The 15,237-nt window shown below is 44.4% G+C and overlaps 1 protein-coding gene and 1 pseudogene across 3 annotated transcripts in view; one reads left to right on the top strand and one right to left on the bottom strand.

Moving 5' to 3' along the window:
* Nucleotides 1–15,237, top strand: part of SLC38A4 (solute carrier family 38 member 4) — a 209,610-nt gene that overhangs the window by 179,518 nt on the left and 14,855 nt on the right. For all 3 annotated transcript variants that reach the window (XM_038740866.1, XM_038740868.1, XM_038740867.1), the window contains exons 12-13: nt 4,799–4,899; nt 6,322–6,446. In XM_038740866.1, coding sequence (XP_038596794.1) covers nt 4,799–4,899; nt 6,322–6,446 — 226 coding nt within the window. The remainder of the gene's footprint in view (nt 1–4,798; nt 4,900–6,321; nt 6,447–15,237) is intronic.
* On the bottom strand, nt 4,199–4,343 carry LOC119924833 (annotated as a pseudogene).

Genomic DNA, 15,237 nt, shown 5'->3' with positions numbered 1-15,237 from the left:
CAGAAGGACCTGGGTTCTAATCCCCTCTCTGCCACTTGTCTGCTGTGCAACCTGGGGAAAGTCACAACTTCTCTGGGCCTCAGTTACCTCATCTATAAAATGGGGAGTAAGACTCGGAGCTCCATGTGGTACAGGGACTGTGTCCAACCTGTTTAGCTTGTATCTACTCCAGTGCTTAGAACAGTGCCTTGCAAATAGTAAGTGCTTAACAAATACGATAAAAAATAAAAGCACTGTTAAAAGCAAGATAATCAAGTTGGACTCTACGGTCCATCAAAAAATACCTTTAATAATAATAATAGTAATGTTGGTATTTGTTAAGTGCTTACTATGTGCCAATCACTGTTCTAAGCGCTGGGGCGGGGGGGATACATGGTAATCAAGGTAGTTCCATGTGGGTCTCAAAGTCTTAATTCCCATTTTACAGATGAGGTAACTGAGGCACAGAGAAGTTAAGTGACTTGCCCAAAGTCACACAGCTGACAAGTGGCAGAGCGGAATTAGAACCCATGACCTCCTGACTCCCAAGTCCGTGCTCTTTCCACTGAGCCACGCTGCTTCAGGGCTGTCCATCACCTCGCGCCCTCCTACTTCACCTCCCTTCTCTCCTTCTACAGCCCAGCCCTCACCCTCCACTGCTCTGCAGCTAACCTCCTCACCGGGCCTCATTCTCACCTGTCCCGCCATCGACCCCCGGCCCACGTCCTCCCCCGGCCTAGAATGCCCTCCCTCTGCACATCCGCCAAGCTAGCTCTCTTCCTCCCTTCAAAGCCCTACTGAGAGCTCACCTCCTCGAGAAGGGCTTCCCAGACTGAGCCCCCTTTTTCCTCTCCCCCTCCCCATCTCCCCTGTCCTACCTCCTTCCCCTCCCCACAGCACTTGTATATATGTTTGTACAGATTTATTATTCTATTTATTTTACTGGTACATATTTACTATTCTATTTATTTTGTCAGTGATGTGCATCTAGCTTTACTTCTACTTATTCTGATGACAGCTGACCACATGTTTTGTTTTGTTGTCTGTCTCCCCCTTCTAGACTGTGAGCCCGTTGTTGAGTAGGGACTGTCTCTATATGTTGCCAACTTGTCGTTCCCAAGTGCTTAGTACAGTGCTCTGCACACAGTAAGCACTCAATAAATACGATTGAATGAATGAATGGAGTGTTCTAAAGTGTACGTGTACATGAGAAGCATGCTTGTATTGTATCTGCCCTTGTGCTTAATATATTGCTTTGGTCATAATAAGTACACTGTACAATCTCTACTCTCACCAACTCTGAAATCCCTTTCTCTGACCACAGCCTTCTCATTTGCCTCCTCTCCCACACTCCTCCTCCCCATAAATCTGTGCTATTTGATCTCCTCCAATCTCAGGAATTCAGACCTCTGAACCCCATCCAACTTTCTCAACTCATCACACCCCACTTAGCCTCCATACCCAATCTACCCGCTTTTTATGACCAAATAGACTCCTCAACACCACCCTATTTACTGAACTCAACTCACTTGTTACCCTATCCCTTCATCAATCTCGTACCACTAACCCACAGCCTTGGGTCACCTGCACAGTCCGTTTCCTTCGAGCCGCAGAACGCTGCTGGCGGAAATCTAAATATCAGGCTGATTCTGTCCACTTCAAGTTTGTTCTTGCATGCTCTAACTTTGACCTCTCTGCCTGGCAAAAACTATTTCTCTTCCTCTATTGACACCTATGCCCATCACCCTTGTCAGCTGTTCCAGATATTAACACCCTCCTCAGGCCCCCTGTCCTGCCACCCCCTCCCATCCCTTGCTCCCAATGACTTTTAGACTGTGAGCCCACTGTTGGGTAGGGACTGTCTCTATACGTTGCCAACTTGTACTTCCCAAGAACTTAGTACAGTGCTCTGCACACAGTAAGCGCTCAATAAATACGATTGATTGATTGATTGATTGACTTGGCCATCTACTTTATTAAGAAAATTAATACCATCATGTGTGAGCTCACTAAAATTGCCCCTGCCCCTCCTCAGTCCCACCTTCTTCCTACTCCCTCTTCAAATCCCCCTTCTAGACTGTGAGCCCGTTGTTTGGTAGGGACCATCTCTATATGTTGCCAACATGTACTTCCCAAGTGCTTAGTAGAGTGCTCTGCACACAGTAAGCACTCAATAAATACGATTGATTGAATGAATGAATCATTCATTCACTCTCGTCCTCCTCTTCAACTCTCCCATCCTTCCCAGGAGTATCTCTAGAGGAGATCTCCTGCCTCCTCTCAAATGCCACCCCCTCCACATGTGCATCAGACCCCGTTCCTTCACACCTTATCGAAACTCCCACCTCCTCCTTCCTAACAGCCATCTTCAACCATTTACTCTCCAATGGCTTCTTCCCCACTGCCTTCAAACATGCCCATGTGCTCCCCATCCTAAAAAAGAACCCTCCCTTGCCCCCATGGCTCCCTCTAGTCATCTCCCCACCTACCTCCTACCTTTCCTCTCCAAACTCCCACTGTCTCAAATTCCTCTCCTCCAACTCTCTCCTGGACCTGCTTCAAGCTGGCTTTGGTCCCCTTCACTCCACAGACACCACCCTCTCAAAGGTCACCAGTGATCTCCTCCTTGCCAAATCCATCCTAATCCTCCTCGACCTCTCAGCTGCTTTCAACATAGTGGACCACCCGCTTCTCCAGGAAATGTTATCCAACCTTGGCTTTACTGACTCTGTCCTCTCCTGGTTCTCCTCTTATAATAATAATAGTAACAATAACAATAATAATGGTATTTGTTAAGTGCTTACTATGTGCCAAGCACTGTTCTAAACACTGGGATAGATACGAGGTTATCATATTGTCCCACGTGGGGCTCACAGTCTAAATCCCCGTTTTACAAATGAGGTATCTGAGGCACAAAGAAGTTAAATGACTTGCCCAAAGTCATACAGCTAAGTGGCAGAGCAAGGATTAGAACCCATGACCTCTGAATCCCAATCCCATGGTCTTTTCACTAAGCCACGCTGCTTTTCATTCTCAGTCTTTTGTGGGCTCCTCCTCTGCCTTCCACCCCTTAACTGGTGGGGTGGGGGAGGAAGGGGTCCCTCAAGGTTTGGTTCTTGATCCCCTTCTATTCTCCATCTGCACTCACTGCCTTGGAGAACTCATTAGCTCTCACAGCTTCAACTACCGTCTCTATGCAGATGACACCCAAATCTACATCTCTCCCTCTCTCCAGGCTCACATCTCCTACTGCGTTTGAGACATCTTTACTTGGATGTCCTCCCATCACCTCAAACTTAACATGTCCAAAACAGCTCCTTATCTTCCCACCCAAACCCTGTCCTCTCTCTGACTTTCCCACCACTGTAGACAGTACCACCATTCTTCCCGTCTCAGTTATGAAACCTTGATGTTATCCTTGACTCCTCTCTCTCATTCAACCTACATATTCAATCCGTAACCAAATCCTTTCGTACCCACCTTAACATCACTAAAGTCTGCCCTTTCCTCTCCATCCAAACAGCTAGCATGTTAATACAATCACTTATCCTATCCCACCTAGATTACTGCATCAGCCTCTTTGCTGACCTCTCAACCTCCTGTCTCTCCCCACTCTAGTCCATACTTCACTCCACTGCCCAGGTCATCTTTCTACAAAAATATCAGCACATGTCACCCTCCTCCTTAAAAATCTCCAGTGGTTGCCTACCCACTATTGTTATTATTATTTATTATCGCTATTATTTACTTAATGCAAAAATTTCCTTATATTGCATTTCAGTTCAACTTTGTTGAAGTATTCAGTATGTCAACATAAAAGATTTTCTGGCCCACAACATTTTTCTTTAACTATTCTGTCCTTTCCTTGAAAGAACACTGGCAATAGTTGAATGAAAGCATCGTGTTTTCCTATGCATGCCACATAGTTCAGTGGGCAGAGGAATGATCATTTCCAAGACCAAAGTAGAGTTCAAGCATAAAGACTCAAAACTCTCCTTCTACGGCCGTCTTGTCTTGTCTTATGCTGTCTAGTCATCTCTTACCCATAGTGACACCATGGACATATCTCTCACCTGCAATTGTTCTGGTAGGGGATCCATAGAGTGTTCTTGGTCAAAATCTGCAAGTGGCTTACCATTGCCTCCTTCCACTCAGTAAATTCAAGTCTCCACCCTCGACTCTCTCCCGTGCCACTGCTGCCTAGCCCAGGGGAGTCTTGACTTGTAGCAGATTGCTTTCCACTCGCTAGCCACTGATCAAGCTAGGAATGGAATGGGTATGCCTCTGCTTGACACTTGACACTCCCTCCCTTAATCGAGACTGGTAGAGCACTGGAAACTCTCCAGGTACAACCCTAAGAGGGCCGTGTCCTTCTTGAATCTACCACGTAAACCAGCATTATTCATCAGCTACAAATGTACTGTAAACAGCAAAATGCTTTTAAGAGAAGCAGCGTGGCCTAATGGATTGAGCATGGGCCTGGGAGTAGAAAGGACCTGCATTCTAATCTCAACGCTGGCATTTGTCTGCTGTGTCACTTTGGGCAACTCACTTAGCTTCTCTGTGCCTCAGTTACCTCCACTGTAACATGGGGAATAATGCTATGAGCCCCATTTGGGACAGGTACTGTGTCCAACCTGATTAGGTTGTATCTACCCCAGCACTTAGAACAATGCCTGGCACATAATAAGTGCTTAACAAATATCATTCCAAAAAATAAAGAGACCTACATGTTATTGTATTTAGCTTTCTCATAGGTGGAATAAGAACGTCTTCCTTGGATTCCAGAAACTAAGAATGCTGTTCTCTTCCCTTTCAGTCGCTCCCGAAGGAAGATGCAGGCTGTTTCCAATCTCTCCATTACTGGAATGCTTATCATGTATCTACTTGCTGCTCTCTTTGGCTACCTGACCTTCTATGGTGAGTCAGTTTGTCAAAATGTTTTGTCCAAGTCCTTATTAAATCAGCCTGGGTGTCCTTGATTTTAATGATTCCCATAGAAGCCTGGTCTACTGAGGGATGGAACAAATGCACTCGATTCATATACCTCCTTTCCAATTTTCAGTTGAATAGAAAAGACCTATTTGTATGTCTTTTTCCAAAAATTCTATCAACTCTATTCACATTTTTACCAACCCTTCCCCTCCAACAATCATACTGTGGTTTTGAGGTAATAAGAAGAACTGTGGTGTTCGTCAAGCACTTACTATGTGCTAAGCACTGTAACTAAGGGCTGGACTAGGTATAAGATAATCAGGATGAATACAGTTCCTGTCATACATGGTCCAAAGAGGAGAGAGAACATCCTCATTTTATATATGAGAAAACTGTGTAGTAGAGAAAAGTGATTTGCCTCAAGTCACCCAGCAGACAAATGGGGTTCAAATTCTGTTCTCCTGTCTTCTGTCCAATGTTCTTTGCACCATATAATTTGCTCCTCTCCCACACTATGTAGTCATTCAGGAAGAACATATTGCTGGCGTGTTTTCATATGAACACTTATACACACTCCCCACTAAATCTAATTGATAAAATAAATTCAGCTCCTTTGACAACCTAAACCATATTAAGATGCTCTTCCGATTTTAGACCTCCAAAACCTATGAGTGCTAGACAATCGTAATCTAGAATGACACTAGATCCTTCCATTTCTATTAAGAATTTCTTCAACCCAGGAGAAGCAAAGGCACGAAGCCTGAATATTAGGGAATTTCAGGGTTGCTACTGATTTCTCTTCTGTTTTTGGATATCTTTTGCTGCTATGACAGACCTCCTATGGTTTCACATGCATTGACTGGTTGGCAGTGGCATTCACTAGAATGTCGACTAAAAGGGATTTCTAAAGCTAGGGATATTCTAATGTTCAATAATATTTATTATAGCACATTCACATTACTTTCGAGAGAAGATGCTGTCATTTACTAAAATCCCCGGGCCTGAGTTTCCCAGGATAATCTCAGCAGATAGAACCCAGGCCTGGGGGTCAGAAGGACCTGGCTTCTAATCTCTACTCTTCCACTGGTCTCCTGTGTGATCTTGGGCAAGTCACTTCACTTCTCCGTGCCTCAGTTCCCTTATCTATAAAATGGGGATGAAGACTGTGAGCCCTCTGTGGGACAGGGACTGTGTCCAACCCAATTACCTCGTATCTACCCCAGCACTTAGTACAGTGTCTGGCACATAGTAAGCACTTAACAAATATCCCAATCATTATTATTAAGCATCCAAAACCATTTTGAAAACACATTTATTCCATCACACTTTGAAACAATGCTTGAAATGGTTGGACCATTGCAAATTTTGTAACAGGAAATCTCATCATCTGCCTTGGCTTTCTTATAGGAGAAGTTGAAGATGAATTGCTTCATGCTTATATCAAAGTGTACACCTTTGATACACTGCTCCTCATGGTCCGTCTGGCTGTGCTCGTGGCTGTCACCCTAACAGTGCCCATCGTCCTCTTCCCCGTAAGTAACTAGAGATTTTGTGGAGGAAACACAGGTGAAGTTGCATTGGACAGAATGGCAATTTTAATGTGAAATTAAGAGATTCAGCCCCAAAATGTCATTTCTTTCTCATTTTATCCATTTTGGGATTGTCTCGTAATTGTAATGGATACTTTTCAATATAGAAAATCCCATACTGTAACTCAGAGAAGTAGTTTGGGGCAGATGTTATGGATTTAGTAATATGGGTTTGGGCTTTGATGTTTCTGCCGAAAAATTAAGGCTTGATACAGTTGCTGTAAAATGAAGCGATGCTTTAAAAGGGACTTTTGAAGTCTCCATTTATTTTTTTTTCTTTATGGTATTTGTTAAGTGCTTACTACATGCCAGGGACTGTAGTAAGCACTAAGGTAGATACAAGCTAATCAGGTTGGACCTACCAAGCCATTGCAGCATGGCTTAGTGGAAAGGGCACAGGTTTGGGAGTCGGAGGTTGTGGGTTCTAATCCCGATCCGCCACTTGTCAGCTGTGTGACTTTGGACAAGTCATTCTCTGTGCCTCAGTTACCTCATCTATAAAATGGAGATTAAGACTGTGAGCCCCACGTGGGACAACCTATTAACCTTGTATCTATCCCTGTACTTAGAATAGTGCTTGGTACATTGTAAGCACTTAATATATACTATTATTAGTATGTCGCATGTGGGACTCACAGTCTTAATTCCCATTTTTCTGATGAGGTAACTGAGGCACAGAGAAGTTAAGTGACCTGCCCAAGTTCACAGAGCAGACAAGTGGCAGAGCCAGGATTAGAATCCAGGTTCCCAGGCCCATGCTTTATCCACTAGGCCATGCTGCTTCTCATTTTGCTACCATTTTGTTCTACTCCGCTGCATTATTACTGAACAGAGCCTTCTTGGGTGTGAGAGAGTTTTTCCCAGATTTGGTATTTAGTCATTTTAGATGAAAATAGCAGAGCCTCAGGGAAAACTGCATGATCTGCCTAACCAACGTGTCCTATTAACACCAAAATACATTTCAACTCAGCTCAATTTTCCACGTTTAGAATTGGAATCCTTTGCATGCATCTATTTTTAAACATCTGCTACTTCCTCATCTGTTGTTCCCTAATCAACTCCCTTCCTTTGGAGACATTTCTGCCGTTAAGCTTCATATAGAAAGGGATTTTTTTTTTGTTTTGGAGAATAAGACAATGCAATATGAATAAGCAGAAGATGTTAACTCCCCGGTTGTCAATTCAATTCCTTTTCTAAAGTCTAGTTTACCCATTTACTTCAGCGGAAAAAGGATCGAGCCACTGGAGAGACATTGTTCCGCACATTCTGCACACGGCTTAGACCCTGTTGGCCCACTGCAAATGTTAAGTAGTAATTGTGAGTGACTTTCCATGCAGTTTGCGTGCTGGAATCCTTTTCTAGGCACATTCCTTTTCCATGAGTACATGAAATCAAATCCTTACTATTAATAATAATATTTTGCATTTAAGCAACGCCTTCTCCCTGGTGTCTCTGAAAGCCTTTAAGAGGTATATAGCTTTTGCTTTAAAGCAGCTCGCACTGCAGTGTGCTAGCCCCCACTAGGTTAGGAGGGAGCTAGGGAGTAAATGGTAGAATAGAGTGAGGTTTTGACGTGAAACATAACAAAAGTGGGTCTTCAGGAACTTGTTGTTTGTGCAGAACCGTGGGGAGACAAAAATGATCCATTTGAAATACAAAGTCCTTGTCACGCTATCTCAGAGTACTAAAACATGAAGAGCAAAATTAAAATTTTTATAGGACTTCTCATTTTGACATCATCTATTTAGATGTCACTGCACGATGGCTAGCTTAATGACAATCAGCTTCCACCTCATCGGACCATTTATCTCATCAACAGTTTAGTTTTCTCCTCTGGTTGTGGTGAAGGCCAGGAAGGTTTTTGGCCTGGAGAGAAAGAGAAAGAGAGAGAAAGAAAGAGAAAGAGAGAAAGAAAGAGAGTGAGAAAGAGAGAGAGCCTATTAGAGTGTAATACAATGAGACTACAATGAGGGAAGCAGTGTCATCTAGTAGAAGGGCTCCGGGACCCAGGGGCGATAATAATAATGATGATGGCATTTGTTAGTCACCGAATTTGTTAAGCATTTGTATTTGTTAAGCAGCGTGGCTTAGTGGAAAGAGCCTGGGCTTTGGAGTCAGAGGACATGGGTTCAAATTCCGGCTCCGCCACTTGTCAGCTTTGTGGCTTTGGGCAAGTCACTTCACTTCTCTGGGCCTCAGTTCCCTCATCTGGAAAATGGGGATTAAGATGGTGAGCCCACGTGGGGCAACCTGATCACCTTGTATCCCCCCAGCGCTTAGAACAGTGCTTTGCACATAGTAAGCGCTTAACAAGTACCATCATAAATAAAAATAAATACCATGTGCCGGTCACTCTCTAGGCGTGGCTCAGTGGAAAGAGCCCGGGCTTTGGAGTCAGAGGTCACGGGTTCAAATCCTGGCTCCGCCAATTGCCTGCTGTGTGACCTTGGGCAAGTCACTTCTCTGGGCCTCAGTTCCTTCATCTGTAGAATGGGGGTTGACTGTGAGCCCCCCGTGGGATAACCTGATCGCCTTGTAACCTCCCCGGGGCTTAGAACAGTGCTTTGCACATAGTAAGCGCTTAATAAATGCCATTATCATCATCACTGTAACCTCCCCAGCGCTTAGAACAGTGCTTTGCACATAGCAAGTGCTTAATAAATGCTATTATTATTATTATTATTATCTAGTGGGAAAAAAGCATGGGCCTGGGAATAAGAGGACCTGTGTTTTAATCCCAGCTCTGCCACTTTTCTGCTGTGTGATCTTGGACAAGTCACTTAACTTCTCCATGCCACAGTGCCCTCATCTGCATGATGCAGATCCAATACCTGTTCTCCCTCCTACTTAGACTGTGAGTTCCCTGTGGGACCTGATTTCCTTATATCTGACCCAGCACTTAGTCTAGTTCTTGGCACATAGTAAGTACTTAGCAAATAGCACAATTACATATATGTGTATAGTTCACATGAAACATTCCCCATTACTTGGGGTGAGCACAGGTGTGGCTGAAACAACCAATGTGGAATCTCCAGTGCCGACCTGACATGCGCACCAAAATGTTGTCCTTTATTGTGTTCTTTTTGTTTGATGTTTGCAGGGCCTGGTGCTATTTTTACATTTCAATCAACCAATCAATCATTTGTATTTACTGGACGATTACCATGGGCAGAACACTGTATAAGCAGTACTAAGCTTTTGCCATCTTGTCCTCCATTAGTACAAAACTTCTGCCCAGACAGCCTCTCCTTTCTGGATAGCTGTAGGCCATTCATCTCAACTTATACATCTGTTATCAGTCCCTTCTTCCTGCTTAGATCGTGAGTCCCTCAAGGTCCAGGGACCACGTCTACTTTCAGCTGTGTAGTCTTTCCCAGTGCTTATTACAGGGCTTTGCATGCAGGAAGACATTACTAAATACTATCTCTACTCCTAGTAGAATTAGTATCTACAGCAAATGACTTTCAATTTGCATCGGGGTTGCAGCACTGAGACTTTGTTTTAGGGGATCCTTCGAATGTTTCCTCTGCCCTCCTTGTTTCGGGGTATCAATATACTCTTGGCCAGTAATAATTACTCAATTGGAGGTAACCTAGTATTTCCAGGATCCTTCCCACATCCTTAGAGGCATTGCCGTGGAGCTACCAAACCCGATGGGGTTTGGGATTCTATCACATCTCCCCCAGTGAACCTTGACATTTAAGACCTGGAAGCTAAATCTTTACCTAGAAAGAGCAGCTGTGTCTTTGGCACTTCGCCTTGACTTGGTTCAGAGAAGCAGTGTGGCTCAGTGGAAAGAGCATGGGCTTGGGAGTCAGAGGTCATGGGTTCTAATCCTGGCTCCACCCCTTGTCAGCTGTGTGACTTTGGGCAAGTCACTTCACTTCTCTGGGCCTCAGTTCCCTCATCCGTAAAATGAGGATTAAGACTGTGAGCCCCACGTGGGACAACCTTGATTACCTTGTATCCCCCCAGCACTTAGAACAGTGCTTGGCACATAGTAAGTGCTTAACAAATACCAACATTATTATTATTATTATTATTATTATTATTATTAATTGTTGCATTTATTCTGTGTGATCACCATGCCCAGAGTCAATGCAAGGATTCCAGACTATTGACAACTGGTTCAGATGCTTTGGGATTTGCTTTGTCTATTAGAATTTTCAGCCTCCCCCAAGGAAACGAGAAACCTTCGCCTTAGCTGGGCATCGCTTTTCCATTGGCCAGAGTCACATAGCAAACCAAGGGAAAAAAAAATATAATGAAATGTCCATTAAAATACTTAGAACTTGTATGCATTTCTTTTATTTTAAGGTTTTCATTATTGGTGATTGAGGCTTCTACTCTGTAACATATTTAAATATTTATCACTGAGCTCCCAGTTCACTACATGAGCAAATTTCAGCTCTTTGATTTTTGCTTTCCCTAAGATATCTGCACAGTCATCTGAGCATCAACCACATCTGTTCTCTTCTTCCCTGACTTGCTCTCTTTATTCATCCCCTCTCCCAGCTCCACAGCACTTATGTACAGATCTGTAATTTATTTATATTAACATCTGTCTCCCCTTCTAGACTATAAGCTCACTATGGGCAGGGACTATATCTGTTTATTGTTCTATTGTACTCTCCCAAGTGCTTAGTAGAGTGCTCTGAGCACAGTAAGTGCTCTGTAAATACGACTGACTGACCGATATTTTTAAGTTGCATCAGGGGAGAGCAGTAAAACATATAATAGAGATTAAAATTTAGATAAAAGGAAGAAATAAGAATAAGAATAAATGATTTCTTGGGGAAACTGGAACAGAAGGTGGCAGCAGTATGGTAAGGCTCCAGACCAAACTGAAGATTTATAGCACTGTAGTGTTGTCCACCGTTCTCTCCGGCTGGGAGACCTGGTTCCCACACAGCACTACATCCGGCTTCTTGATCAGTTCCATCAGTGGGATTTATGGGCCGTGCCCAGTACCAAGAAAATGAAAAAGGAAAGTTCTGGAATAGAAACCACCTCCTAGCTTAACAGTTAGGCTCCCCTCAACACAGCTACGAGGAGGATGAGCGGCAGCAGGAGGCCCAGACAAGCTGCTGGATGGATAAATTGGGAAGCTGGAAGTAAGGAGAGCAGAGGAAGCATTTTAAAGGCAAGGGGAAACAAAGACTCTAGGCGCCAGAGTGGATGCAGGGTGATCAGATTGTCCCTCGTGGGGCTCACAGTCTTCATCCCCACTTTCCAGATGAGGTCACTGAGGCCCAGAGAAGTGACTTGCCTAGGGTCACCCAGCGGACGAGCGCCAGAGCCAGGATTGGAACCCATGACCTCGGGCTCCCAGCCTGGGCTCTTGGCTCTGGGCCCTACCACTTCTCATAATAAGTGCTTACTGTGTGGCAGGCACTGTACTATGAGAAGGGGAGGGGCCTGGGGGATAGAGCCCGGGCCCCGGGGGTTAGAAGGATCTGGGTTCTAGTCCTGGCTCTGAAGCTCATCTGTGGCTCAGTGGAAAGAGCCCAGGCTTTGGAGTCCGAGGTCGTGGGTTCAAATCCCAACTCCGCCAATTGTCCGCTGTGTGACTTTGGGCAGGTCACTTGACTTCTTTGGGCTTCAGTTACCTCATCTGTAAAATGGGGATTAAGATTGTGAGCCCCCCGTGGGACAGCCTGATCACCTTGTAACCTCCCCAGCGCTTAGAAGAGTGCTTTGCACATAGTAAGCGCTTAATAAATGCCATTATTATTATTATTATTAGAAAATGCTCCATCCCAGCTGATTAACTGGCAGTCAACCGCCAAGGACAGACCAGCGTGGTGCCCAGACATTGAGAAAGGAGTGGGTCTCCTCGAGCAAAAGTTTTGGGAGGCAAGAAAGCAGAAGAGAAAAGAGCACCAGGCACTGCAAGCAGTAGACATGACCATACAATCAGGGATAGAGGTTTTATGTGGACAGTGTGGCTGGGACTCTGATCTCCCAGTGACCTTTTCAGCCATCCAAGCACTCAGAAATGAATGAATTTCATTGTCAGTGGCATCTTATTCTAATAGGAAGGACAACTGTACAATAATAGCAGTTGTATGAGTGGTAGCAATAATAATAGTTAAGGAAATGTTACTATAGTGTTCAAACAAGCGATTACATTTATTGAACACTTACTATGTGCAGAGCACTGTACTAAGTGCTTTGGAGAGTACACTACAACAGAACTAGCAGACACATTCCCTGCTGATAATGAGCTTAGAGACTAGAGGAGGAGGCAGACATTAAGTAACATATAATTTAAAGCTATGTCCGTAAGAGAACCTGGGCTTGGGAGTCAGAGGTCATGGGTTTGAATCCTGGCTCTGCCACCGATCAGCTGCATGACTTTGGGCAAATCACTTGACTTTTCTGTGCCTCAGTTCCCTCATCTGTAAAATGGGAATGAAGACTGTGAGGCCCCACGTGGGACAACCTGATGACCGTATATCTATCCCAGCGCTTAGAACAGTGCTTGGCACATAGTAAGCACTTAACAAATGCCATTATTATTATTATTATTATTATTATTATTATTATCATTATCATTAAGTGCTGTGAGGTTGGGGGTGGGGTGGATATTGAGTGTCCAAAGGTCAGTGATTGAATTGCATAGACGATGCAAAAGGGAGAGTCAGCTGGGGAAAAGAGGGCTTAGCAGGGAAGGCCTCTTGGAGGAAATGTGACCTTAGTAATGCTTAGAAGGGCGAGAGAGTAGTGGTCTGGCGTATATGGAAGGGGAGGGAGATCCAGGCTAGAGGGAGGATGTGGGAAAAGGGTTGGTGGCAAGAGAGACAAAATCGGAGCACAGTGAGTAAATTGGCATTAGAGGAGCTGAGTATGTGGGCTGGGCTGCAGTAGGATGATGATGATGATGGTATTTGTTTAGCAATTACTATGTGCCGAGCACTGTTCTAAGTGCTGGGTAGATACAAGGTAATCAGGTTGCCCCATGTGGGGCTCACAGTCTTAATCCCCATTTTACAGTTGAGGTAACAGACACAAAAGAAGCGCTTAGTACAGTGCTCTGCACACAGTAAGCGCTCAATAAATACGATTGATGAAAAGAAGCAAAGTGACTTGCCCAAAGTCACACAGCTGACAAATGGCGGAGCCGAGATTAGAACCCACAACCTCTTATTCCCAAGACCATGCTCTTGCCATTAAGCCATGCTCCTGGGGGGTAGGGTGGGGTAGGAGTTAGTTTGATGCAAGGCACATCTCCTCTGAGGCCTTTCCAGACTAAGTCCCACTTTTTTCCTAATCTCCCATTCCCTTCTGCATTGCCCTAATTGCTCTCTAGATGTAATTTTATTTATTTGTATTGATGTCTCTCTCCCCGACTCTAGACTTTGAGCTCATTATTTGGGCAGGAAATGTCATTGTTTATTATTGTATCATACTTTCCTAAGCACTTAGTACAGTGCTTTGCACAAAGTAAGCTCTCAGTAAATTGTATTTATTCAGGGCTTACTGTGTACAGGGCACTGTACTAAGTGCTTAATATGATTGAATGAATGAATGGGTAGCCATTGGAGGTTCCGGGGGAAACATGAACTGAATGTTTTTGTTGATAAATGATTTGTGCAATAGATTAAAGTATGGATTGGAGTGGGGAGAGACAGGAGGCAGGGAGGTCAGCAAGCAGGCTGATCCAGTATAGGGTAAGTGCTTGTATCAGAAAGGTTGCAGTTTTCATGTAGAGGGAAGGGTGGATGTTAGCGATGTAATGAAGGCATACGCTACAAGATTTGGTGACAGATGGAATATTTGGGTGGAATGAGAGAGATGAGTCGATGACAACACCAAGGTTACAGACTTGTGAGGTAGGGAGGTTAATGGTGTTTTCTACAGTGATGAGAAAGCAGGAGGACAGAGTTTGGGTGGGATGGTAAAGAGTTCTTGTTTCGGACTTGTTTAATTTGCGGTGTAGGTGGGACATCCAAGTAGATATGTCTTGAAGGCAGGAGGAAATGCAAGATTGCAGGGAAGGAGAGAGGTCATATGTTGCCAATTTGTACTTCCCAAGCGCTTAGTACAGTGCTCTGCACACAGTAAGTGCTCAATAAATAAGATTGAATAAAAGTAGATTTGGGAGTCATCTGCATGGAGATGGTAATTGAAGCCACGTTAACAAATGAGTTCTCCAAGGGAGTGGGGGTAGAAGGAGAATAGAAGGGGGCCTGGAACTGAGCCTTGAGGGACTCCTACTGTCAGAGGCTGGGAGGCAGTGGAGGAGCCAGCAAAAGAGACTGAGAAGGAGCTGTTGGAGAGATAGGAAGAGAAACATGGCACATGCAGGGCACATAATAAGCACTTAACAGATAGCATAAAAAAAAGGAACAGGAGAAGACAGCATCAGCAAGTCCAAGGTTGATTTACATTTCAAGGGGAAGGGGGTGGTCTACAGTGTCAGAGGCAGCTGAGAGGTCTAGGAGGATTAGGATGGAGTAAAGGCTGTCAGATTTGGGGAGAAGAAGGTCATTAGTTACCCTAGAGAGGGTTGTTTCTGTGGAGTGAAGGGGCAGAAGCCAGCTTGGAGGGGATCTAGAAGAGAATTGGAGGAGAGGAAGTGGAGACAACAGGTGTAAACAGCTCTCAAGAAGTTTGGAAAGCAGTGGTAGGAGGGAGATGGACCGATAGCTGGAGGGAGCCATGGGATCAAGAAAGGTTTTTTTTTTTTTTTAGGATGGGGCTACATAAGCAGGGTTTGAAAGCAGCGGGG

This window comes from Tachyglossus aculeatus, chromosome 2, assembly GCF_015852505.1.
Source record: "Tachyglossus aculeatus isolate mTacAcu1 chromosome 2, mTacAcu1.pri, whole genome shotgun sequence".
NCBI classification, from domain to species: domain Eukaryota; kingdom Metazoa; phylum Chordata; class Mammalia; order Monotremata; family Tachyglossidae; genus Tachyglossus; species Tachyglossus aculeatus.
This window is presented reverse-complemented; position numbering and strand designations above follow the sequence as displayed.